The sequence below is a fragment of the Thamnophis elegans genome, chromosome 13, assembly GCF_009769535.1.
Source record: "Thamnophis elegans isolate rThaEle1 chromosome 13, rThaEle1.pri, whole genome shotgun sequence".
In the NCBI taxonomy this organism is placed as follows: Eukaryota; Metazoa; Chordata; class Lepidosauria; order Squamata; family Colubridae; genus Thamnophis; species Thamnophis elegans.
Window position 1 is genome coordinate 3,581,660 of NC_045553.1, and position 24,837 is coordinate 3,606,496.

Below are 24,837 nucleotides of genomic sequence, written 5' to 3' on the forward strand. Positions count from 1 at the left end.
CTCACGGTCACGTGATCAGCATTCGGATGCTTGGCAACTGGCTCACATTTATGACAGTGTCCCGGGGTTATGTGATTCCCTTTTGTGACCTTCTGACAAGCAACGTCAATGGCGAAGCCAGATTCACTTAATGGCTGCAGTGGTTACTTAACAACTGTGCCAGGAAAGCTCATACAATTGAACAAAATCCACTGAACTAGTGTCTCACCTAGCAACAGAAATTTTGGGCTCGATTGTGGTTGTAAGTCGAGGACTACCCAGATTAAAAATAAAGTCATTTTAACAAAATACTTCTTTAAAAAAAATTAAAATGACAATGGCATTGAAAACTATTGATGCTAAAATTCACTGAAATAGCCTCTGAAGAGCAACTAACTTAGGGGTAACATTTAATCTCTTTCCTTTATTTGCCATTTTGCTTCTTTGAAAACCTGGCAGGAATAGGGGGTTACCATATTTTTCGGAGTAAAAGATGCACCAAGGTTTTGAAGAGGCAATTTTAAAAAAAAGTAGGTAGGTAGAGGGAAAGAAAAAGAGAGAAATACAGTAGGTAGGGAGGGAGGGGGAGAGAGAGTAGTTAGGTAGATAAATGGATAGAGAGAGATAAAGAAATACAGTAGGTAGGGAGAGAGAGTGTGTGTAGGTAGGTAGATAAAGGGATAGAGAGAGAGAGAGAGAAATACAGTAGGTAGGTAGGTGTTTCTGCTGGCACAGCACTTGATCAATGTAATTCTCAACAATCAGTTAAAGAGCTTTCCAAAAGGGGGAAAAAAGTTTTTGCACTCTGCAAACCTCCAAAAAACGTTCCGTTTTTTTGCGAAAATGGGGCCTTTTTTTAAAAGACATGAATAGCCTTGGGGGGGGGGGGCTTGCAGGGTGTTCCGGGGGGGGGCAAAAATGAGCAAAAAACGGTCCATTTTTCACGAAAACGGGCCCATTTTTTGTCAAAAAAATTGCATGCATAGCCTTATGGAGGTTTACAGAGTGCTGGGGGGGAGCAAAAACGGGCCGTTTTTTGCTCATTTCTGCCCTCTCCAGCCTCCATAAGGGTATGCATGGCCATTTTGGTGAAGGGGCAGGGCTTCAAGAGGCAAGAAATGCTGTATTCGGTGTATAAGACACATCCAGATTTTCAGCCTCTTTTTTGAGGGAAAAAGGTGCGTCTTATACTCCGAAAAATACGGTAGTTACCTCCAAATAGACAATGCCATGCTCTATAGAAAGGCATTGATATTTTTGAAGCTCCATTCCCATATGTGCTCAGAGTATTCTTCATTAAAACACATGGATCGTGTTAGAAATAAAAATACCAAAGTTGTTTATACAGGCTTGACTCTTAATTGCTGTTTACAAGCAAGAGAAATGTTTTTGCGTAGCACTTAGTATTTTAAAGAAACACCATGTACTGCAGACGTCCCAAAGATGCTTCTTGCGAAAGACAATTGGACTTTTTTGAGGGGGGTGTGTGAGATTTTCTTTGAAAACATTTTACTTCTTGTCCAAGAAGCGTCTTCCATTTTAAGTAAGCTTCTTGGATGAGGAAGAAAATGTTTTCAAAGGAAGGGGGGGAAAAAACCAAGAAAGTCCAGTTGTCTTTTGCAAAAAGCACTTTTTGGAACACTCAGGACCTGGATGATTGACAATCTCCATAGATATTATGCTGCAGAGTCGACAGAAAATTTGAGGTGATTTTTAGGGCGGAGAAAAGTAAGGACAGATTACTTCCCTTTTGCTAAACGTTAGTTCTGGGCTGAACGAAATTATTAACTTGAACTATCTGCTAATGTGCCATAATTGAGTTTTCCTCTGTAACTTCCTTGTCCTGGCAAAAGTGAGTGAATTGGGCTTATGGGGAAAGCCCTGAATATTTCTTGACAGGCAACTATATACCTGTTTCTCTTTTTCCCTTGGGTCTGGTGGGTGTTGGCAATCTTGAGGGATTATTCAGTTGTTCTGCCTGACCTGAGAACACATCAAGTCATTCAAAGTGGGACGATGTAACCTCCTGACCTGCCCGTTCATAAGAATTACAATCCAAGTAAGATCCTCACCCCTGCTTTTACGTGGCGTAGTTTTTAACATCCCTTCTTGTCGCCAGCAGGCCTACGGACAACAAAGCTACGGCACCTATGGGCAGCCCACGGATGCCAACTATACCCAGGCTCAGACCACAGCTACCTACGGGCAGACTGCGTATGCGGGTTCTTACGGGCAGCCTCCAACTGGTGAGCATCTCTGCCTTCGGTCGCTCTTGCGCAGGTAGTCCTTGACGGAGCAACAGTTGGTGTTTAGGGACCCTTCGAACAGCGGCACTGAAAAGCGACTGTGGCGGGGTCTATCCCCGTGGTCTTGTGATCAAAATTCAGACGCTCGATTCATAGTTACGACAGGGGCAATGGCCCCGGGGTCATGTGCCTTTCCCTTTTGTGACCTCCTGTTAAGCAAAGCCAATGGGAGAAGCCTGATTGACTAAACAATAGGAGCATCCCTTAGAGCAGGGTTTCTCAACCTTGTCAACTTGAAAGTGTCTGGACTTCAACTCCCAGAATTCTGGGAGTTGAAGTCCAGACACTTTCAAGTTGACAAGGTTGAGAGACACTGCCTTGGACTTATAGACCGCTTTACGGTGTTTTACAGCCCCCTTTAAGCAGTTTACAGAGTCAGCTTCTTGCCCCCCCCCCCCCCCAACAATCTTGAGTCCTCAACCACATTACTAGCTTAACATCTGCAGCAATTCACTTGAACAGTGGCAAGAAAGATCGTAAAATTAGGGGAGGGGGGGGATTATTTAAACTCGTCTCGCTTAGCAAGAAAAACATGGGGCTGGATTGTGGTCGCAAGTCGAGGACTACCTGTATTTACTTACTTATTTGGGTTGGGCGGAGAGAACGATGCTGCCGTGGATCCAATTGGCTGTTAAAAGAAAGTCCTTGCCGAATTGAGACGCTTCCCGAAGGCTAGCAAAAAAAAAAAAAAAGTGGCTCCTCGCGAATGAAAACATTTTCTGGGTGTTCCGAGACGCTAGAACTTTTTTTTTCCCCTTCCTCCTCCTGTTTCCGAGGAAATTAGCCTTAAAGCGTGCTTGCGTGTTCCGCTGAAATGCCCTCTACTTTTTGTTTCGTGCTTTCCACAGTAGAAGGGACCAGCACAGGTTTGAATCTCCTGCTCAATTTTTGCATGGGAAGTGCAGTCTGTTTTTGTCTATAAAAGGTTATGGCGTTCACCTTTTAGGGGGGGAAAAAAATTGGCAGCGAAACCTGCCGCGTGGTCATAGAAGGGGCCCGTTTGGCGGTTTGCTACTCCGGTTAGAAAGGCCACGTTTCTATAAAAAAAAGGGGCCATTAATCGATTCTTTCCAGCTGCTGATAAAATTGTATTTATTTATTTTGTAAGCCTCAGCTGCGGGGGAAAAGGCCATTTGGCTTAACTCTGCTTTTCTAGTTTACTAAAGGGTGAGCGACATAACTAGGCATCTTTCAGTTGTTACATCCCTGCATGTTTCACTTGACTGGATCGCTCCTCCAAATGTGTATCGACATTCAGTGTTTTGTAAATGTTCCGTAGAGTACTTTGCTTGCACGGTTAAAAATCAGGATCTGAATGCTTCGTGTTGATATTTGCAAGAAGATGACTTTTGAAGGATGGGCAGAAAGCCGTTGAATTTTCGGTGCATGGAAAAACTCTGTGAAAAACACTTTCTTCCAACTTTCTAAGTAGCATGGATTTTGCCCCCTTGTGCTCCAAACCTGTGTTATCATGTAATAGGTTAGGGCTTTTAAAGAGGGCAGAGGTTTCAACAACGCAATCTATGATGGAAGCACTTCAGAATAACAGAGTTGGAAGGGACCTTGGAGGTCTTCTACTCCAACCCTAAACCATTACGGACAAATGATGATTAGGGGACTGGAGACAAACACATAAAGAACGGTTGCTGGAATTGGGTATGTCTAGTTTAATGAAAAGAAGGACTAGGGGAGACATGATAGCATCTTCCGATATCTCAGGGGCTGCCCCAAAGAAGAGGGAGTCCAACTATTCTCCAAGGCACCTGAGAGTAGAACAAGAAGCAATGGGTGGAAACTAATCAAGGAGAGAAGCAACTTAGAACTAAGGAGAAATTGCCTGACAGAACAATCAATCAGTAGAACAACTTGCCTCCAGAAGTTGTGAATGCCCCAACACTGGAAGTCTTTAAGAAGAGGTTGGATAACCATTTGTCTGAAGTGGTGTAGGGCTTCCTGTCTAAGCAGGGGGTTGGACTAGAAGACCTCCCAAGGTCTCTTCCAACTCTGTTGTCCCATTCTATTCCATTCCAATCTATTCTAAATGGTTGTCCAGTCTATAGTTAAAAGCCTCCAGTATTGGAGCACCCACAAGTAATAGGCCAGGACCCAGAGGTTGAGGACCCCTGTTCTAGTCCCACCCACCCCTCGCCAAGGAAGGAAACCCTATTCCATCCTGGTCAAATGGTTGTCCAGTCTGTCCTTCAAAACTCCAACAATGGAGTCCCGCAACTTCAGGAGGCAACCTGTTCCATTGAGAGAGCTTTCTTCTCCCTCTCCTCACAATTGGACCACTGTTAACACTGCAATCCCATGTTTGGGTTGAATTCAGCAAAGCAATTCCTGTCTGTTTTCAGAATGGCACCTTCAGAATTCCGGCACATTTCCTCTACTGCAGTGTTTCTCAACCTTGGTGACTTTAAGTCCTGTGGACTTCAAGTCCCAGAATTCCCCAGCCAGCTCTGCTGGCTGGGGGATTCTGGGAGTTGAAGTCCACAGGACTTAAAGTCACCAAGGTTGAGAAACACTGCTCTACTGGAATACATTGTTTTCACACAAGATATGAACACCTTTTAATTGTGGAAATGAGGAAAGTTTATATCATTGTTTCTCAGCTGGTTACGTTGAAATGAAACTAGTGATTGCTCACAAGGCAATTCTTTACTAATTGGATTTTGAAAGCTGGGTTGTATATAGTCACCACCAGCACCTTGTGGCCTGTTAGGTAGCAATAGGAGGAAACACACCACATTAAATATCTTTTTATACATTGGATGGCCTTCCCCTAACCTGGTTGCCCTTCAGCTCCCTGATTCCTCAACAGTTGTCAATCCTGATTAGACCATGATCTTTAATTTAAGGCTCAGATTAAGGTTATTTCTGGTGCCATAATATGTATATCTGTACAGGTAGTCCTCGACTTAACAACCTTTTGTTTAGTGACCGTTGGACGTTAAAAATGGACTGAAAAATAGTACCGCTTTTCACACTTAACGACCATTGCAGCATCCGCATGGTCAAAATTCAGCTGTTTAGCAGCTGACCGACAGTTGCCGTGACCCAGGGCCAGGCTTTTGCCGCCTTCCGACAAGCAGAATCAAAGGGGAAGCCAGGTTCACTTAACAACCGTGTTGCTGACTGAACCACTTGCAGGGCTTCATTTAACAACGGCGGCAAGAAAAGTGGTAAAAGGGGGGGGCGAATGTTACGTAAGAAAATGTCTCGCTCAGCAACAGAACTTGTGGGCACAAGTCGGGGACTGCACGTACACCTTGACCAGGTAATAAGAAACACCACAGTTTTACTCGCTTACTTTGGCAGGTTATACCACCCCAGCTGCCCCTCAGGCTTACAGCCAGCCCGTCCAAGGGTACGGCACAGCCGCTTATGACACCACAACTGCCACAGTTACCACCACACAGGCTTCCTACGCCGCTCCATCTGCTTACGGAACCCAGCCTGCCTATCCTACCTATGGACAGCAGCCAACAAGTACTACAGCTGCAAGGTAAAATATATGGATTTGTGTTTGGTTTTTTTTAAGTTCCTAGGGTGCCTCTGTTCTGCTTTTTCCTTGGATTGCAAATGCTCCTCTGAATTACTCTTCAGTCTCTCTCCTCTGCCCCATCTCCATTAATCCATAAGTGAAGCAGCTCATGGATAAAATTCACCCTTGTGTTGGGTGGAAAGAGATCTGCATATTATTATTTTTTTAAATAGTTTGCCTTGGTGATTGGGGCAGATTGCTGTCTTGGTTCAGGGCCAGTTACTAAGATTGTTTGGTACAAGGCCAGTTACTAAGAGCTACAGACGTGCCTCCCTACAACACACAGAATGAGAAAGCATAGGTCATGATGGCAGAACTTTTTGGCACTGAGTGCCCAAACCAGAGGGTGTGAGTGCCAGCGCGTGCGAAGGCAAGCTAGCTGGCGTCCATGCACATGCCAGAAACCAGAAGAGCAGCTGGCGATGGCGTGCATGCCTGCAGAGAGGGCTCTGTGCCACGTCTGGCACGTATGCCATTGTGGGCATAGGAAGTCCTCGTGGCTGTTATCCGAAGCACTGAAAAAAGTGACCTATGGCCATTTTCACACTTACGACCGTTGTAGCATTCCCATCGTCAAATGTGCTGAAAATTCAGGCGCTTGGCAGCTGGTTCACATTTATGACGGTTGCAGGGTCACATAATCCCCTTTTGGGACCTTCCGGCAAGCAGAGTCAATGAGGAAACCAGATTCACTTAACAACCACGGCAAGGAAGGTTGTGGAATGGGGCAAAACTCACTTAACTCTCTCGCTTAGCAGCAGAAATTGCACTCCTCAGTCGAGCACTACCTGTAGCCGCCTGGTTTTCCCAGAATTTATGTTTTCTCTAAAGCAGCCTAGATCCGGGCTGGCGAGACGTTGCCCTGTCAGCTGGCCAGCGCATATGCACAGGCTGGCAAGCTGAGTTCAGCCTTTTTTAAAGCCATTTTTCGCCCTCCAGGGGCTTTATAGGAGCCTGGGGAGGGCGATAACAGCTTCCCAGAAGTTCAGGAACGGACTTCCGATTTGCGCTAGGGCTGGTTTAAGCCCTCCGGAGCCTTCAGGGGCCACCGAGGTGGCGCAGTGGTTAAATGCAGCACTGCAGGCTACTGCTAGATCAGCAGTTCAGCGGTTCAAATCTCACCGGCTCAGGGTTGACTCAGCCTTCCATCCTTCCGAGGTGGGTAAAATGAGGACCCAGATTGTTGGGGGCAATATGCTGACTCTCTGTAAACCGCTTAGAGAGGGCTGAAAGCCCTATGAAGCGGTATATAAGTCTACTGCTATTGCTATTGCTTCCGGAGGCTTCCCTGAAGGCTCCAGGGGACGAAAAACGATCCAATGGACAAACCGGAAGTGACCTCCGATTTGCTCGTACGGCTGTTTTTAGCCTCCGGAGCCTTCAGGGAAGCATGCGTGCGGCATTCCCGTGCACGACCCCCCCCCCCCCATCCCGCTTATGGCACGGGAGCCAAAAAAGGTTTGCCATCGCTGGCCTAGATATTAAAAGGTGACGTTTGAAGCTGAAGAATTATAACAAGAGGTAGAGTATTTTAACAACTGCATTATGTGAGAGGAAAGTGTGTTTTTTTTTTTTTTTACAGCTTGTTAACATGATGGGGTAGCCAGTCCTTTACCAGAAAAGCAGGAAGAAAAGGCTTTGTATAAAATATGCTTTTCTTTCCTGTTTTCCCCATTTAGACCCCAGGATGGTAGCAAACCTACAGATACCAGCCAAGCTCAGACTAGCTCAACAGGCTACACTCAACCGAGCCTAGGATATGGCCAGAGTAACTACAGTTACCAGGTTCCTGGAAGTTACCCAATGCAGCCGGTGACTGCACCGCCAGCCTACCCGCCAACCAGGTGAGCGTTCGCACCTTCTCTCCTCCCTCTCTGTGTTGGGTTTCGGCTGGATGAAATGTTCTGGGATTGGGGGTGGCCTTTTGAACAAGGAAGCATTGAAGCTGAGGTCCCTTCTGAAGTTTAAACTATCCTGGGCCTTTGGTGACCCAAAATGTAAACGTCTTGGCATCCCAGATCATGTCTTGGATAGTGATGCTGTGTTTTGCACAGCAGGCTAGCTCAAAACCCAACAACAAACACTGTGGAACATTAAGAAGGGGTGCTTTTTAGACTCCAGTCCCCTCCTGCCCCCCCACACCAAAGCAATTCAGTTGTATTGCACTTTATTAGTGCAATTAATTAGTGCATTATTATAAGTTTTACTAAGGCTGTTGAGGGACGCGGTGGCTCAGTGGCTAAGGCGTTGGTTGAGCTTGTCGATCAGAAAGGTTGGCAGTTCGAATCCCTAGTGTTGCGTAACGGAGTGAGCTCCCGTGACTTGTCCCAGCTTCTGCCAACCTAGCAGAAAGCACGTAAAAAATGCAAGTAGAAAAACATGGACCATCTTTGGTGGGAAGGGAACAGCATTCCGTGCGCCTTCGGCATTGAGTTATCCTGGCCACATGACCACAGAGGCGTCTTCGGACAGCGCTGGCTCTTCAGCTTTGAAACGGAGACGAGCACCGCCCCCTAGAGCTGGGAACGACTAGCACATATGTGCAAGGGGAACCTTTATCTTTACTTTAAACCAAGTCTCTCTAATTGTGGGTTTCAATATTCAGGAGATATAAGCATATTCTCTCTAGTAATTAAGGCACCAGAATAGATACCAGGAGATTGTCAGTTTAAATCCCACCTTAGCTATGAAAACCGGTGGGGTGACTTTGGGCCAGTCACTCTCTCTTAGTCCAATCTACCTCACAGGGTTGTTGCTGCAGGGAAAATCGGAGGCAAATGGGTTTGATGTGTTCACTGTCTTGAGTTATTTGTAAAAATAATAAAAAGACAGGATACAAATACTACATTTTTCAGAGTATAAGACGCACCAAGATTTTGAAGAGGCAAATTTAAAAAAAAAAGTTTTTGGACTATGCAGACCTCCCAAAAACGGCCCGGTTTTTGCAAAAACAGCCCCGTTTCTCTCCCCCCCCCCTCCCCCAGGACATGCATAGCCTTTAAGAAGCTTATAGGGTGCTCGGGGGTGGGAGGGAGAATCAGCCCGTTTTTCGCTCATTTCTGCCCTCCCCAGCCCCCAGGAGCTCTGAAAGCCTCATAGAGGCTCTGCACAGCCATTTTGGTGAAGGGGACGGGGTTTCGGAGGCAAAAAAAATGCTGTCTTCAGTGTATAAGACGCACCCAGATTTTCAGCCACTTTTTTGAGGGGAAAAAGGTTCGTCTTATATGCTTCGAAAAATACGGTAATATCTTGATAAGTGAATAAAAATGCCAAATTCAGGCTGGCTGTGCGGTGAACCACAACAACAATTTTATTCCACCCCTGGGTTTTTAACTTCAAGGGAGACAATCTTGGGAACATTTCACTTTTTGGACTGTGTTGGTCCGGTTAGAGAAAAAAACAATCTTTAGCAAGGACAAATATTTTTTTTAAAAGTAATGTGGTGCAGTTTGTAATGGGGAACCAAGGATTGGGATTATTTGAATACTCCATGCCCCGCATCCTTTAAATAACAAACCTCCTTTAGCCACGAAAATGCATCAAAGCCAGGCATTACTTTGATAAGGCTGTCAGTTTATGAACCCTTTAAAAACCTGGAAGAAGAGAGGAAAGAGAGAGGGAAGGAAAGGTAGGATAGGAAAAGAAAGGAGGGAAGGAAGGAGAGAAGGATGGAGGGAAGGAAGGGGAGTGGGAAAGAAGAAACAAGGGAAGGAAAGAGGGAGGGAGGGGAGAAGATATCTAACCTCTGATGTCTATAAGGATTTTGATATTATGGGAACGTCTTGAAACGCAGTTAAATGTAAAGCGAAACAGTGAATGTTGTATTGTTTTTTACCAGTTATTGGTTGTTGTATTTTTCTTTTACTAATAAAAATATTTATTAAAAAAAAAAACAACCTTGTTTTAACCAGTAGCTGCTTCCCTGTGCTTTGCCGTGTCTTTTCAGCTACTCCTCTTCTCAACCAAGTAGTTACGACCAGAGCACTTACTCCCAGCAGGGCGCCTATGGGCAGCCGAGTAGCTATGGCCAACAGGGTAGCTATGGGCAGCAAAGCAGCTACGGGCAGCAGCCCCCCACCAGCTACCCACCTCCCACTGGATCTTACAGCCAGGCACCAAGCCAATACAGCCAGCAGAGCAGTAGCTACGGGCAGCCAAGTAAGTAACCACCGTCTCTCTTTCCCTCCCTCCCTCCCTCCGAACCTTTCAGTCCCGGGTCCCCATTTCCGATAACCAAAGTAGTCCTTGTCTTGCGACCTCAGTTGAGCCCTGGATTTCTGCAGCTAGGCAGAAATCAAAAGGATTTGCCTCCTTTTACAACCTTTCTGGCCCGAGTTGTAAAGCGAATCCCGGCCGCCGTTAAGTTAGTAAGACGGCGGTGAAAGTGAATCTGACTTGCCCATTGGCTTTGCAAAAAGGGGGGCTCGTATGAGACACCGCAACCATCATAAGTACATGCCAGTTGCCAAGCCGCCTCCAAATTTTGAACCACGTGACCACGGGGATGCTGACACCGTTGTAAATGTGAAAAGCAGCCTTCCGTCCCTTTTTCGGTGCCGTAACATCGGGCGAGTTAAAACCCTTAAAACGACCGGTTGTAAGTCAAGGACTGCCTTGTTCCTCTCTTTATAGAGATCTCCTCCTGCCAGATCCAGCTCTGAATCTCTCGCTTGCCTTTTTAAATCCAGCGTTTCAGTTGTTTTAGGCTCGTTCCATGTCACTGATAGAAACATAAACGAAGCTTTTTTTAAGATTTCTGCTAGAGGTTTTGGTCTCAGCGATGCAGGAAACGCTCCTGTTCTCTGGCCTTTTCTTCCCCTTGTTGAAGGAGCCACAAAAGCTGTCTCTTTGTTCCGTTCGAACTTACTCCCTGTAGTAGCAAAAGGGATGCTTCTTTTAGCGGGGCGGTTGCCAAGCGTCGAGCCAGTGGGTAGAGTTTCCTTCAAGTCCTTCTCCTCCCCCCACTGACACTCCTCTGCAACCGTCTCGGGGGCCGTCTCGGTGGTCTTGCCAGGGGCCGCAGCCGCGTCCTTAACCCTGTGTGAATTGTTCCTTAGGTTCATTCCGCCAAGACCATCCCAGCAACATGGGTGTGTATGGCCAAGACTCTGGAGGCTTTTCTGGCCCAGGAGAAAGCCGGAGCTTGAGCGGCCCTGAAAACAGGGGCAGGGGAAGAGGGGGATTTGATCGTGGAGGCGTGAGCAGAGGTGGGCGGGGAGGAGGAGGCCGCGGCGGAATGGGGTAAGAGTAAACCTTTTTCTTCCTTCCTTCCTCTCGTTAATTTGATTTTTAAACCCTGTATAGGGTGTGCAGCAGCGAGAAGGGCTGAAAGAGAAGCCAGAGCAAAATGGCTTTTTTCCTCTCTCCCATGGAGGAGTTGTTATTAATAGCAAGTAGCTGTTACGGCTAATTAATCCATGGAACAATCTCCTTAAGGGGAAACTAGGCGCAGGATGGATTTTCCCTGCAGCGCTGGGAGCCGGGTCACCAGAGGGCTTTTGGGGGGCCTAAATTCATGAAACTTTCAGCTGCCTTCCACACGGAACAGAGGGAGGGGGCCGTCCTCTGTGGGTTGAACACACACACACATCCAAGGGATATCTCCATGTTATTATGCCTTTGCTCCTCTGGCTGGTTTTCGTCTTGCTGTTTGAGGTATATATGTATACTAAGGTGCCCCCCCCCCCAATTGCTTTTTGGTTATAAACCCTTTCCTTGTTCTAGCACTCTTTGCTCTTGGCAATAGCTCCTTTTGAGTTGGTGGCAGAGCGGCCCGCGCGGAAGCCTCGGCCACTTTCTCAAGCCCCACGATAGCTCTGGTGTGGCCACTGCCTTCGTGCCAGGCTTTGGTGAGAATGCCCAGCCACGCCCCCCACCCCCCCTTAAACAGTCACAAAGAAGCCGAGAGATCTCGGAGCGTAGCAGCTCCCCGAAGGAGCTTTTCAAAAGGTTACCCCTAAATCAGTTCTGCCATTTCCAGCGATGGCGGGATCTGGTTTGGGAAGCTTGCTCCGTCCGTTCTCGTTGCCCCGTTGATTGATTGGTTTAAGGTTTAAAAAAAGGCACGGTGGTCGATCGAGGATCTTTTGATAACTGAAGGTGCCGTTTTGTGTATGTTTTATGTGTGCGCGTGTGTGTGTGTTCTACCCACGTATGCCACGCTACGCAGAGGGGCCCGCTCGGCAAACCCGATTGGATTGAGGGACGGGGGAAGAAAAAGGGTTCCAGCTGTTATCACACTTAATGTGACACGCACCTACCCCGCTCCATTAGGTCTGATCATGCGCATAAACCAAAGCGCCCCTCTGCATAGTTGAAGCACGGATGAGGCCACGTGGTTTGAAATCTTTATTGCTCAGTCATTCGCTTGATTTAATGACCTCAAACCCAATTCTCTTAATGACCCTTTTAACCCTGCTGAAGAAGTAACCCTTTCGGATTGGCGTGAATGGTAAAAGGGCTCCGTAGCTTTATATGTAAACGATTTCATTTGTTAGGCCTTCCTAGATGTGTTTTAAAAATTAAGACGTAGACACTTGAAATGGCCATCACCACATCTCTCTCCTCCCCTTCTCCCCCTTTCTTTTAAGTCTCAAACTCACCTCTAGCCTTTTTTAACCACAGGGCAACAATCCCAGTGTCTTCAGGTCCATTCAGGTGCCCAAAATGCCACTTTAAATTGAAAATTGGAAGGGGAGGAGGGGGTTCCTTTTGCTATTGGCAGTAGACAAATCGTACCTCAAGGCTGGCCCGGTGATGCCACCCCAGGGTTGGTGAGGGGTCCCTCGGTCCCGGTGTGGTGATGCATTTCAGTCTCTATCCTGCAAGGTAAGGAGCCCGATGTTCTTAACATGATGCCCTTTTTTTTTCACTGCCTCAGTATTTTTATATTTTCACTGGCTGTTAAACATGGAAACTTTTTAACATGCTTTGTCGCATTTATATGCTACAGGTTACAAAGTGAGATCCTTGTATACACTTCAGTACTTAAAAAGTACCCGTATTCAGTACTCAGCCGGCAGCATAATGAAAAGTGGGACTAGACACGGTGTCCATTTGGAGAGGAAAAATATATATATATATATATACACCTAGAATATTTTTTTTAAACCAAATGTGTACAATTGTATAAATGGAAACCTTCTGTAACTTTGGTAACTGCATATAGTAATTTCATGTTTGGTAATGAAACTTAGAGGGGAGGTGTAATAACTTTAGAATTGTGTAAAATTAAAAGTGTAAAACATCTGTTTAAAAGGGAAGGATTACATATATGGTGTGTACTTTGGGAACGAAGGAAAGCTGCATGCATCAGCTTGGAATTGTGTTAATTAAATCTTTTATGGGTTAATGATGCAATACTTGCTAACCGTTTCCTGTTCTTCTCCCTCCTTTTTTCTTAAATTCACATTTTTGGACTTTTCAAAAGCAACAACAACAATAATAATAACAATCACCCCACTTCCTCAACGAGGCTTTATTTGCCCACTAATTGTATTTCATGATTCTAATGCCCTGCCTCAAAACCACAGATATGGATCTTTGCGGAGTTGTGATACGCAAAGTTGCATCCTGAGACCTCACAATACGGTGTAAATTCTGTAAGAGCTCCTTTCACAGAGACTGTTAAATCCAGTAAGAGACCTAAATGTATGGTTTAATGACTTGTCAACTGCATTGTATTCTAGGGTTTGCTGTCTTTTTCCCCCCTTTTCTTTCCTTTCCTTTTCTTTGAACTGTTAATGTTAAAAGGTTTCCCGTCCGGGAATTTGGATGATTCCCCCCCCCCCTCTTGCAAGAGGCTGAGGATGCAACTTTACGTTCGCAAAAACAAGGAGGGAGTTGATGGAGAGGGCTTTCCCCATGTGCCTTGTATGCAAGTATATATTTTTTTTTAAAAAAAGAAAGGGAAAAAAAGAATGGAAAAATATTTCCCCACCACCCCCATTGTTTCCGCTTCCTACCGGTGAGCCAAGTATTGCATGGTTAACATCATTAGCCGTGGAAAAGTCCCACTGCTCCAATGTGGTATCCAGCCCCAGGCAAAACCAAAGGTGGTGCGTTGCGTGTGTAAAGGAGATTTGAACCCAGCTGCCCTGAAGAAAGGCCTAGTGACGAGATGACAGAGACAGACAGACAGATGCAAATGTTTTGGATATGTTAGCCAGTGCCCTTCTCCCTGTGAGCCCCAGAGGCTCCAAGCGGGACTGGCTATTTTAAAGGGAAGGCCTTCATTTCTTCGTTTATCCCCCCAGCAGCGCTGGAGAGCGAGGTGGCTTCAGTAAGCCTGGTGGTAAGTTTTTGAGCATTACAATGGGATCGTGTTTTAAAAAAAATAATAAAAATAAAAATAATGCAGCCAGAAAAAAAAAACAATAATTAAAATAATGACATAATATTTGTTAGCGTCCTAAACGGTGAAAAAAAATGCCCTATGCAACAGAACTTTTAATGGGTACCTGCCGGCAATGCCTTAATGGGTCTTTTAGAAGGTTTTAACCTACGGTGACAGAACAAAAGGGTGTTTAAAAAAACAACCGAAGGGTTTTTGAGGTGTTGAGAGAAACTAATTGGGGAAGGAAATCACTGTTTTTTCAGAGGCTTTGGCGTTTTAATAAGTAACCTTGGTAAACTCGGCAACACTGATTTGACCCAAGAAAATGCCCCACCCCGCCCCCAAGCCACCGTGTGTGTAATAATACCAGGTGATGATGGTTTTAGAAGGCTGCTAAAACTTGCAAGCCGCAAAAATAAAAATAAGCGTAAAAAAAGGGTGTTGCATTGCAAAATGGTTTTTTGTTTTGTTTTTGCAGTGCGGTCAATTCGAGTTTTAACCCACGCCATCTTAAATCGCGGTTGTAAATAGGTAGTTGTGTGTTTTTGTTGGGTAGCAGAGCTCACGAGGCAGGCACTAACGATGGCTTCTGTGGTTTCTTTTTCCCCTCCCTCCTGGACGACAGGACACATGGACGACGTCCCAGATCTTGATTTAGGTAACTTGGAAGTCCTGCTGGTTAAGAGGTTCCTCTATCATAGTTGGGTCTCACACACACACACACACACCCCCGCAAAGCAGCCGCCTTTCCCACCTGCAGCCCTTCGTCTCTTGCTGAAAGGAGAAGGCGGCATTTTGACAAACGAGGGGAAAACTCCTCTTGAAGCCCAGAATGGGCAGATTAGCCTCTCCCTGCCCTGGAAAGCAGTTGGGTCTCTTTTAGAGCAGGAGTCCCTGACCCCTGGGCCGAGGAACGGCACTAGTCCACAGTGTGCCAGAAACCGGGCCGTGCAAACAAGCAAAGCCCCATCCACGGGATGCAGGTGGCACGTGAAATCACGCCTACCACCACCACCACCACCTGTCCACAGAAAAATGGTTGGGGGCCACTGTTTTAGAGACCCTGCACAAAATTCTAGCTCTTTCTGTCTTTGTATGCTTCCTTGCTCTGTATTTGCACTTGACTTACACTCTGCTGGCTGAAGTTAGATTAAGCAGCCTTGCTATTTTGCGATAGATTAGATTGGGTGGATGGCAGGAGGGAGGGATGACTGGATGGATGAATAGATGAGAGAGAGAGAGAGAGAGAGAGAGAGATGGATAGAGTTGGTAGATGATAGATAGATCGAGACAGAGAGAGAGAGAAAGAGAGAGAGAGATGGATAGAGTTGGTAGATGATAGATGGATAGAGTAGATGATAGCTAGATAGATGGTAAATAGAAGAGATAGATGGATAGAGTTGGTAGATGATAGAGTTGGTAGATAGATAGATAGATGATAGATAGATAGATAGATAGATAGATAGAGTTGGTAAATGATAGATAGATAGATGATAGATAGATAGATAGATAGATAGATAGATAGATAGATAGATAGATAGATAGATAGATAGAGTTGGTAAATGATAGAGAGATAGAGAGATAGGTAGATAGGTAGATAGGTAGAGTTGATAGATAGAGTTGGTAAATGATAGATAGAGAGATAGAGAGATAGGTAGAGTTGATAGATAGATAGATAGATAGATAGATAGATAGATAGATAGATAGATAGAGTTGGTAAATGATAGATAGATAGATAGATAGATGATAGATAGAGAGATAGGTAGAGTTGATAGATAGAGAGATAGATAGATAGATAGATAGATAGATAGATAGATAGATAGATAGATAGATAGATAGATAGTCTATAGATAGATGACAGACTGGATGGAGGGATAGAGATACCTCCATATCCTTGGTCTCCTTGCATAGCCTCTCTGGCTCGTATAAATCAGAGTAGCATGTTTAATACACTAACCCTGGGTTTAAACATTGGTAGATAGATAGGGTTGCCCAGGAACAGGTCCTTTTGAAAAGCAGGAAGTAACATCCAGGCATTCTGAACACATGATGACGTAGTTCTTTGGGGTGACCCGTGATTTGTGTCCACAGGCCCACCTCTAGACCTGGATGATGAGCTTGATAACAGTTCCGTGTACGTACAGGGCCTGACCGACAATGTGACTCTAGAGGACCTGACTGACTTCTTCAAACAGTGTGGCATTGTTAAGGTGAGTATCAGATCCGATCCCGAAGAGATTTGATGGTGCCCCTTCTTGTAACTCCGAGGCATCGTTGGGGGAAATCCTGCCTCCATTTAGTTCTGTTTCCTCAAGTTACTCACTTGAGCCAGGATCGCTTTCTATTAATATATATGTATACAAATTCCTTGTGTGTCCAGTCACACTTGGCCAATAAAGAATTGAATTCTGTGTAGGAATGAAAGGCAGGTTTGGCTCCCATAAATGCCCATTTCTGGACCTTTTGCTTAAAAATTGGAGCTTGTGGTGATGTGCTACAGAGAGAGAGGCAAACTGTTGAGCTCCATGGGTTTCAAATTACCGTCTTCCGCAGCCTCCTGACATCGTTCTGTTGGTCTCAATTTGCAGCTTAAATTTTCAGTGCTGTAAAAATGTTCTTTCCCTTCCCCCCCCCCGCCCCCCATTCCCTAGATGAACAAAAGAACTGGACAACCCATGATAACGATCTATCTTGATAAAGATACTGGGAAGCCCAAGGGAGATGCAACTGTCTGCTACGATGACCCTCCCACTGCCAAAGCAGCCATAGAATGGCTTGATGGTGAGTTACAAGTTATAACATGCCTGTCGCGGAAATTCAGCTTGAAGGGGCGGCCAGCAAGAGTTGGGTTCTGCTTTGATTTCTGTCAACGGGCAGTCGGGAGGTGTGAAAAATCCAACCTTGACTAAAAGGTCACTTTGCTGCAAGAGAGAAAGGTGGAAAGGGGGGCCTGCTGAAGCCTCAGAAACGGCTATGTGAATGACATGCTGTGGAGAGCTGCCTGCCCCTCCCTCTTCAGTTTAGCTTTGCAAAGTCTAATAGTGTTTTCTTCCACCTTGGGGAAGGATTGGAAGCTTCTGGGGATGGGTCAGCTAAGTGGAGGGCCCTTCCTTCCCCTGTTTTTTCTCCGTTGAAGACACAGGACATCTCTTGCCAATGCAGACATTTTACAGATATCTCCCTCACTTTTTTTAAAAAAGTTTTTATTGAATTTTCCGATCTTTAAAACACAAATTTACACTTATAACAGCTTTTCCATATTGGTATCCATATCTTTCGTAACAATCCTATTTACAAAAAAATCTATCTCTATATCACTATCCTAATTTATATCCTTATTTAAAGACACTCTATATATATACTTTTACCCTTACTCGCAAGCCAGGAATACTATTTATTCCAGATTTGATAGTACTCGGTTTCTTCCCTCTCCTTCATTTCCATAGACAGTCTATCCATTTCTGCACATTCATAGATTTTCCCTCTTATAATTGGGTCGCGCGGAGGAGGGGGTATCTGTTTCCAATTCTGTGCTAGAACAATTCTACTTGCAGTTACTATGTGTAGTGTTATGTGTTGTAATTTTTTCTCCATTTTCCCATCAAAAGTTTCCCAGGAGAAACAATTCCAGCTTCAGCTCTTATCCTCTCTTCAATTATCTCTTCCAGCCACTTTCTTATCTTACACCAATATTTTCTAACCTTGGGGCAGGTCCACCACATGTGGTAGAACGTTCCCTGCTGGTGTTTCTTTTGATGAATTGCAGCTTCGGCTGGTTGGATGGTCCTTCCTTCCTTCCTTCCTTCCTTCCTTCCTTCCTTCCTTCCTTCCTTCCTTCCCATCCATTATGCTTTCTCAACCTCAGCATTTTCCAGCTGTGTGTGCCCTTCAACTCCCAGACTCCCCCCCCCCCAAGAATTTCACCCAGGGGAGGCTGAGAAATGTTGGGTTGGGGAACCAAGTCCAGCCCTCCCCCGTGCTTCCCCATTCCTCCTCCTTAAGGACAAACCTGCCTTGAACTTGAATACCTCACCAGCTGTCTGTGTCGCGAGACCCCCCCCCCCTCAGGTGCAGCTTTGATGACCCCAGGAACGTTTTCTGCTTTGTTTCAGGGAAGGAGTTTCAAGGCAGCAAACTCAAGGTCTCCATGACTCGGAAGAAGCTACCTCTGAACAGCATGCGGGGAGGCATGTTGCCCCGGGAACCTCGCGGTATGCCTCCCCCTCTCCGTGGAGGTAACCTTTGGGGCACAAGCACAAAGCGGCACATGATGCCCCACTGGGTGGGTGGGGGGGGGAGTGTCCTTGGACTCACCGGCTATTATCTTTCAGGTCCAGGAGGCCCAGGGGGACCTGGTGGACCAATGGGTCGTATGGGCAGCCGAGGTGGTGACCGGGGCGGTGGCTTTGCCCCAAGAGGGCCCCGAGGATCCCGAGGAAACCCTTCTGGGGGTGGAAACGTCCAGCATCGAGCTGGAGACTGGCAGTGCCCGAATCCGTAAGTCCCGTGCCGTTCTCCCCCCCCCCTCCCCTGAACACAGTAATATCTCTCCGTGGGGCTTCCCTAAAAAAACAGAAACCCCCCTTTCACGATCATTGACCCTTGTTTGCCTGCCTCTGCCCACCTGGGCAAAATATACCCAGGGTAGTCCTCGACTTAACAACAGTTTGTTTAGTGACTGTCTGAAGATACGACAGCATTGGAAAAAAAGACCGTTTTTTCCCTACTTACAATCATTGCAACGTCCCCATGGTCGCAGGATCGAAATTCACATTCTTGGCAACCGACCTCGCATTTACGACGGTTGCACTGTCCCACGATCCCCTTTCGTGACAAGCCAAGTCCATGAGGAAGCCTGTTCCGCTTAACGACCGTGTTACTAATTGTAACAAGTGCAACGAGTCGCTTAACGGTGGGCGAGAAAGGTCGAAAAACGGGTCACAATTCACCTAACCGATGTTTTCACTTAACAATGGAATGCCAACTTGTAAAGCATTTCCATATCTTATCAAGTTGACATTGGAGGAAAGGGGGGGAATATCACGCATACCTTCGGATAGTTGGATCTCAGATTACTACAGCAGGCTTGCTACCCATGAAATTTGACAACCTACAGCAACTCATTGGTGAATGTGATTTATGACACAGACTGAGGGAGAAACGGGTAAAGTTCAGCCATAATTAAACAGGTTAGACGCTACCAAGATGTTGTTCCTAATAAATGACTGGATTTCTTTTGAAACTTGGCTCGAGGTTTGTAAGTTAGGAACTTAAGTAATTAGGGTAACTTTTGGAAACCTGACACAGAAATTCTGGGCTCAATTGTTTTAAGTCGAAGACTACCTGTCGTTCATTTTCACCTGCCTTAACCTGCGCCACTTCCTAGCCACCCACCTGCTTCCGTAGAAGAGCAAAAGGGTGTTGTATATTCTCTGCAACGGTCCTTCTGCGAAGATGGGGGCGGGCATCCCTGCTCATCCTTGGCTCTTGTGCGAGAGCGTATGGGGACTTTGGTTGTCAATCAGGCCTGTCCTCACCCCCACACAGACACACTCACCATGGTCCCCCACCCCCACCCCTCCTAATAGAACCGTGGTTCTCCTTCCTAGGGGCTGTGGAAACCAGAACTTTGCTTGGAGAACAGAGTGTAACCAGTGCAAGGCTCCGAAGCCAGAGGGGTTCCTCCCGCCGCCCTTCCCTCCCCCAGGTATGCCCCTCCTGTCTTCGAGCTGGGGTGGGACTCGGACTATTTGACACTGATCTCTGCTTATGTGATATTCACAAGGTCCCGGATTCTTGCTTGGGAAGCCGCTGCCACTTAGAGGGCTCATATACGGGACCAATAGTGGTAAGGGTACTTGTACAGGTGGTATCATTTTTACCTTCGTTTGTGTCTAAAACGCTTCTGGAGCAGTCGCTTCCACGCAGGTGTAGGACAGGTAGCCAGGTAGTTGGAAGCACGGCCCCCGTGGGCGCCTGCCTCGGGCGGGAGCCCAGGTGGAGAGGAAGCTGCGCGCTCGTTTTGGGGAGCGTGTGGGAGGGCATGTCTTCCGCAAGAGCTGCCCCGGGTTCTATGGGGCCCGGAAGAGCCTCGGTGGCTTCCCATTTCGCCACGCAGCAGGCAACTTGTGTCTGTGGCTTCTGACGACTTGAGATCCCTTCTAGCAGGGGTGTCAAAATCAAGGCATCTGGCTTAGAAGTGGCCCGTGGGGCTGCCCTGCCCTGGAAACAGCAAAGGACTGGCCCATGGTGCGTCTGCCAGTGAAAATGGAGCTCCCGAGGGCTGTGTGTCTCCCGTCGTCATCCCCGGCTCCGTTTTTCGTGGCAGAGGGTTGCCATTCCAGAACCTGTTTTTGCTGGCAGAGCACCACAGGTGCCCTCCCCCTTCCTGACACAAGTGATGTCAGGCTGGCCGCGCCCACTCCTCAGGTCAAACAAAACCTTCATGCAGCCCTCAATGAAATGACACCCCTGCCTTCTAGCAATAGCACTTAAACTTACAGACCACCTCGCAGTGCTTCCCAGCCTTCCCTAAGCGGTTTGCAGTCTTAGCCTCCCCCTCCCCCCAAAAACCATCTGGGTCTCCTCATTTTACCGACCTTGGAAGGACGCGAGGCTTGAGCCAGCCAGAATTGAACTTCTGGTGGTCCGCAGACTTAGCCTGCAGTACTGCACGCTTAACCCCCCTGCGCCACCACATGTCATTGCAAGGGGGTGTGTGTGTGTGTGTCTGCAACCCGGCCAACTTGTGGACTTCAACTCCCAGAATTCCTCAGCCAGACAATGGGGCCCTCACGCTTAACACAACAATATTGTAGTCTTCCTGCAGTCACATGATTATGTCGAGGCCCTTGGCAACCGGATTGCGGTGATTGCAGCTTCATCCTGGGGGAGGGCGTCGGGGGTCGTAAGACTACCATTTGTGATCTTTCCAGAAGCTTACAAGGGAAGCTGGGTTTGCTTAATGACCACAGGCTTCTCCTAACTGCAAGGATTCACTTAACGACTGTGGCCTGAAAAGGTCTCAATTGGGCACAATACCCACTTAACAGCCCCTCGCTTAGCAAGGGAAGTTTAGTTTATTGTTGTTGCACTTGTACAACGAAATTAAAGTGTACATTATAACTATGAAAATAAAACCCAAAACCACCCATCCTTCACGTTCTATACAATTGAATTGAAAACCCCTGAGATTTGCATTCATATTGCACCACACGGTAGAATTCAACATAGTTACTGCTCTGGGATAGAAGCAGTTTTTCAGTTCCAGGCCCAATGACGGTTGCAAGGCAAGGACTTAGCCTGTATTGCAGCTTCCAGATCCAGCCTTGCTGGAGGGGATGGGGGCCCGTTTTGCGGTGACCTTGTGCCCTTTTGTCACGTGGCAGGAGCCCTGTTCAAGGCAGCCCACATGCCGTCCCCATCGCGCCCCCCCCTAGATTTGCAAGCTGCTTACAAAGGCCCCGTTAGGGCTGAAGGAATTAAAAAGGATATTTAAGATGTCTCCCTGACACTCTTTCACTGCCCTGTTTTTTGCTTCCTGGAAAACTGCCCGATTCTCCAGTTTTTCTCCCTCTTAGGATTACCCTGTCACGGCCGAATCACCTATTTTGTTCTCTCTCCCCCTCCCCAAGTCGGCTAACCAAGCCCTGGGGGGTGGGGGTCAGCCCCAACTTGCCTCCGAACCTCTCTAAGTGTTAGGCTTAAAAAGGCCCAGCAGCACACTGAGGATAACTGGGAATCAATTTATTTCAAGTAACCGATGCCTTAAATACTAGATATTTTGACCTCTGGGCCTTTTGCACAGATGTCTTGAATAACATGGTGGTGATGACAAGGGTATTTCAGTCCTTCGTGCTGCCCCTTTAATCTGGCAAGCCCCTGGCTCAGCCCGCATGTCCGATGCCCTCCATCGTGGCCTTCGCCACTTCCTTGGGTATGAAGCAGCCTCCCTTCTCCAAACCCCACCCCCCAAAAAAAATTCTCCACTCTGATTAAAATGCCTGCTGCATCAGGGTGTTGGGGTTTTTTTTTATAGCAGTTAGACTTATATATGCCGCTTCATAGGGCTTTCAGCCCTCTCTAAGCGGTTTACAGAGTCAGCATATTGCCCCCAACAACAATCCGGGTCCTCATTTTACCCACCTCGGAAGGATGGAAGGCTGAGTCAACCCTGAGCCGGTGAGATTTGAACAGCCGAACTGCAGATAACAGTCAGCTGCAGTGCTGCATTTAACCACTGCGCCACCTCGGCGAGCACAACAAACTGTCCCTTTGCCCTGGAAATAGGGATCACTACCACGTCAGAGGCAGGGGGGAAATCCAGCAAGTTCTGGTAGCGGAAATTTTGAGTAGTTCGGAGAACCGGCAAATGCCACCTCTTGCTGGCCACGGCCCCATCTATTCTCTGCCTCCTCCTGAGTCCCAGCTGATCGGGAGGGAATGGGAGTTTTGCAGGAACCTTCCCCTGCCACACCCACCAAGCCATGCCCACAGGCAGGGGTGAAATCCAGCAGGTTCTGGAGAACCGGTAGCGGAAATTTTGAGTAGTTCGGAGAACCGGCAAATGCCACCTCTGGCTGGCCCCAGAGTGGGGTGGGAATGGGGATTTTGCAGTATCCTTCCCCTGCCATGCCCACCAAGCCACGCCCACGGAACCAGTAGTAAAAAAAAAATTGAATTTCACCATCGGTCCAAGGATGCCATAAATTGTGCCACTTGCTGATTGCTCTTTTGAGGCTCCACAGACCAGTCTGTGCCTCCATTAACAACAAAAAATCAGACTTATTTTAGAGCAGCGCTTTTCAAACCGGGCAACTTTTAAGAGGGGTACTTCCAGCCCCCTACCCCCCCCCCCAAATTCCCCAGAACTTCTAGGCTTCAAAGTTCACCTACCTTAAAGTTGCTTAGTTTGGAAAAAGTGTTAAAATTCAAGATGTATTAGGAAAACCCGATTGCCCCCCGATTTTCAATCTTTTAGCGTGCAAATCGCACCACACAATACCCCCCCCCAGTTGTCCTCCCAACTTCTTGCCGCAGCTTAAAAGGGGTCGACTGCACCCCAATTTGGGTTGACTCTTCTCTTTGTATGTAGCGAAAGCGTGAGAGAGGAAAATGGCGTGCTTGGGCCTTGGCTTGTTGCTTCGTCCACCCCCATCTCTGTCCCGTTGACAAGAGGGACAGACGGATTCTGGGTGTTATTTTTGGTTGGTGGTGGGGAAAGCGGAGGACACTCTCGGACACTCACTTAAAACGCACCCGCGTTTCCCACAGCTTCCCGAGTGGCTTGACCCGGTTGAGTGTCGCAGGTAAACCAAGCCCGCTATGGGGGCTTCCGGGACGGCCGCCTTGAGTGTCGCCTGCCTCGGGGGAGGGACAGGACCTTGCCTCATCTTGAGTCCCCCGCTGTCTTTCCTGATGTAGGTGGTGATCGCGGCAGGGGCGGCCCCAGCGGCATGAGAGGAGGCCGAGGAGGGCTGATGGACCGCGGCGGCCCCGGAGGGATGTTTCGCGGCGGCCGTGGTGGAGACCGAGGCGGGTTCCGAGGAGGCCGTGGCATGGACCGAGGGGGCTTCGGAGGGGGCCGGAGAGGAGGCCCCGGGGGCCCACCAGGACCTCTAATGGAGCAGCTAGGAGGCCGAGGCAGCAGGCGCGGAGGACCCGGGAAGATGGACAAGTAGGTCTGGGAATTTGGGATGGCGGAGAAGGGGGAGGGAAGTAGGATTCAGAGAGCTCCTTCCCTTCTAATCCGATTCCTTCTCTTTGTCCCAGGGGGGAGCACCGCCAGGACCGCAGAGACCGGCCCTATTAGCGGCCCGTGGCCTCCCCTCCTTTTTTTCCTGCTGGACTGCATTTACTACCAGATTTATTTTTTAAACCAGAAAAATGTTTTAAATTTATAATTCCATATTTATAATGTTGGCTCCAACATTATGATGATTCCTTGTCTGTACTTAGTATTTTTCACCGTTTGTGGAGAAACATTAAAACAAAAGTTAAATGGTAGCGTGCCGAGTTCTTCTTTATTCTTTTTCCCCCCCTTAAAAAAAAATAAAATCCACAACAAAAACGAGAAACATGGTTGTTTAATTAAAAACTGGTTTTTGTTCTCTTTTTTTTTTCTTCTTTTTTCTTTTCGTTTTCAAAAAAAAAAAAGCAACTTTGTCGTGAGCATGCCCAGTAAAATTGTGATTTGAAGAGGTCAGGAGGATGGCAAAATTTCATGTAACAAAATGTTCGTGGTTGTGTGATGTTTTTTCTTTTTCTTTTTTTTAAATAAACTTCCAAATGTTTGTAAAACGCAACACTTTTGCAGCATGTCTTCAACACGAGCTCTGGCAGGATCTGTGAGAATCTATTTGGGTTCTCAGGAAGACATGGGGGCGCAGCTGGCGTGACGCGCAGATCCTATTTTGCAACTCTCTTCTCTTCCCCACCCCCCTTGTGAAAAATGATCCTATGGCTGGAAGATAATTTCCCATCTGCAAGAGTAAATTGAAGGTTTTATGAAGGTTTTATTCGACTTGTATGCCGCCCTTATTCCCGAGGGACTCAGGGTGGTTAACAAAACCAAGGGAGGGGGGGAAGGACGATACAAAAAGGAAAAACACAACAAAAACAAACAACAATACAAAACAGTCTAAAAGGTCTCAACACGCATACCCATTCGAGTA

At 47.1% G+C, this 24,837-nt stretch overlaps 1 protein-coding gene across 8 annotated transcripts in view; it reads left to right on the forward strand.

Moving 5' to 3' along the window:
• Nucleotides 1-24,040, forward strand: part of EWSR1 (EWS RNA binding protein 1) — a 28,558-nt gene extending 4,518 nt beyond the window's left edge. The window contains exons 4-18 of one of the 8 annotated variants that reach the window (XM_032229656.1): nt 2,099-2,225; nt 5,604-5,790; nt 7,509-7,673; nt 9,776-9,987; nt 10,887-11,070; nt 14,085-14,122; nt 14,790-14,822; nt 16,256-16,374; nt 16,816-16,945; nt 18,277-18,375; nt 18,496-18,661; nt 19,774-19,871; nt 19,950-20,012; nt 23,588-23,840; nt 23,936-24,040. In XM_032229656.1, coding sequence (XP_032085547.1) covers nt 2,099-2,225; nt 5,604-5,790; nt 7,509-7,673; nt 9,776-9,987; nt 10,887-11,070; nt 14,085-14,122; nt 14,790-14,822; nt 16,256-16,374; nt 16,816-16,945; nt 18,277-18,375; nt 18,496-18,661; nt 19,774-19,871; nt 19,950-20,012; nt 23,588-23,840; nt 23,936-23,975 — 1,914 coding nt within the window. In that variant the 3' untranslated portion in view covers nt 23,976-24,040. Of the gene's footprint in view, nt 1-2,098; nt 2,226-5,603; nt 5,791-7,508; nt 7,674-9,775; nt 9,988-10,886; nt 11,071-14,084; nt 14,123-14,789; nt 14,823-16,255; nt 16,375-16,815; nt 16,946-18,276; nt 18,400-18,495; nt 18,662-19,773; nt 19,872-19,949; nt 20,013-23,587; nt 23,841-23,935 lie in introns of all 8 variants that reach the window. The other 7 variants (XM_032229653.1, XM_032229655.1, XM_032229654.1 and 4 more) reach the window with 7 other exon arrangements.
• Nucleotides 24,041-24,837: the final 797 nt, after the last annotated feature.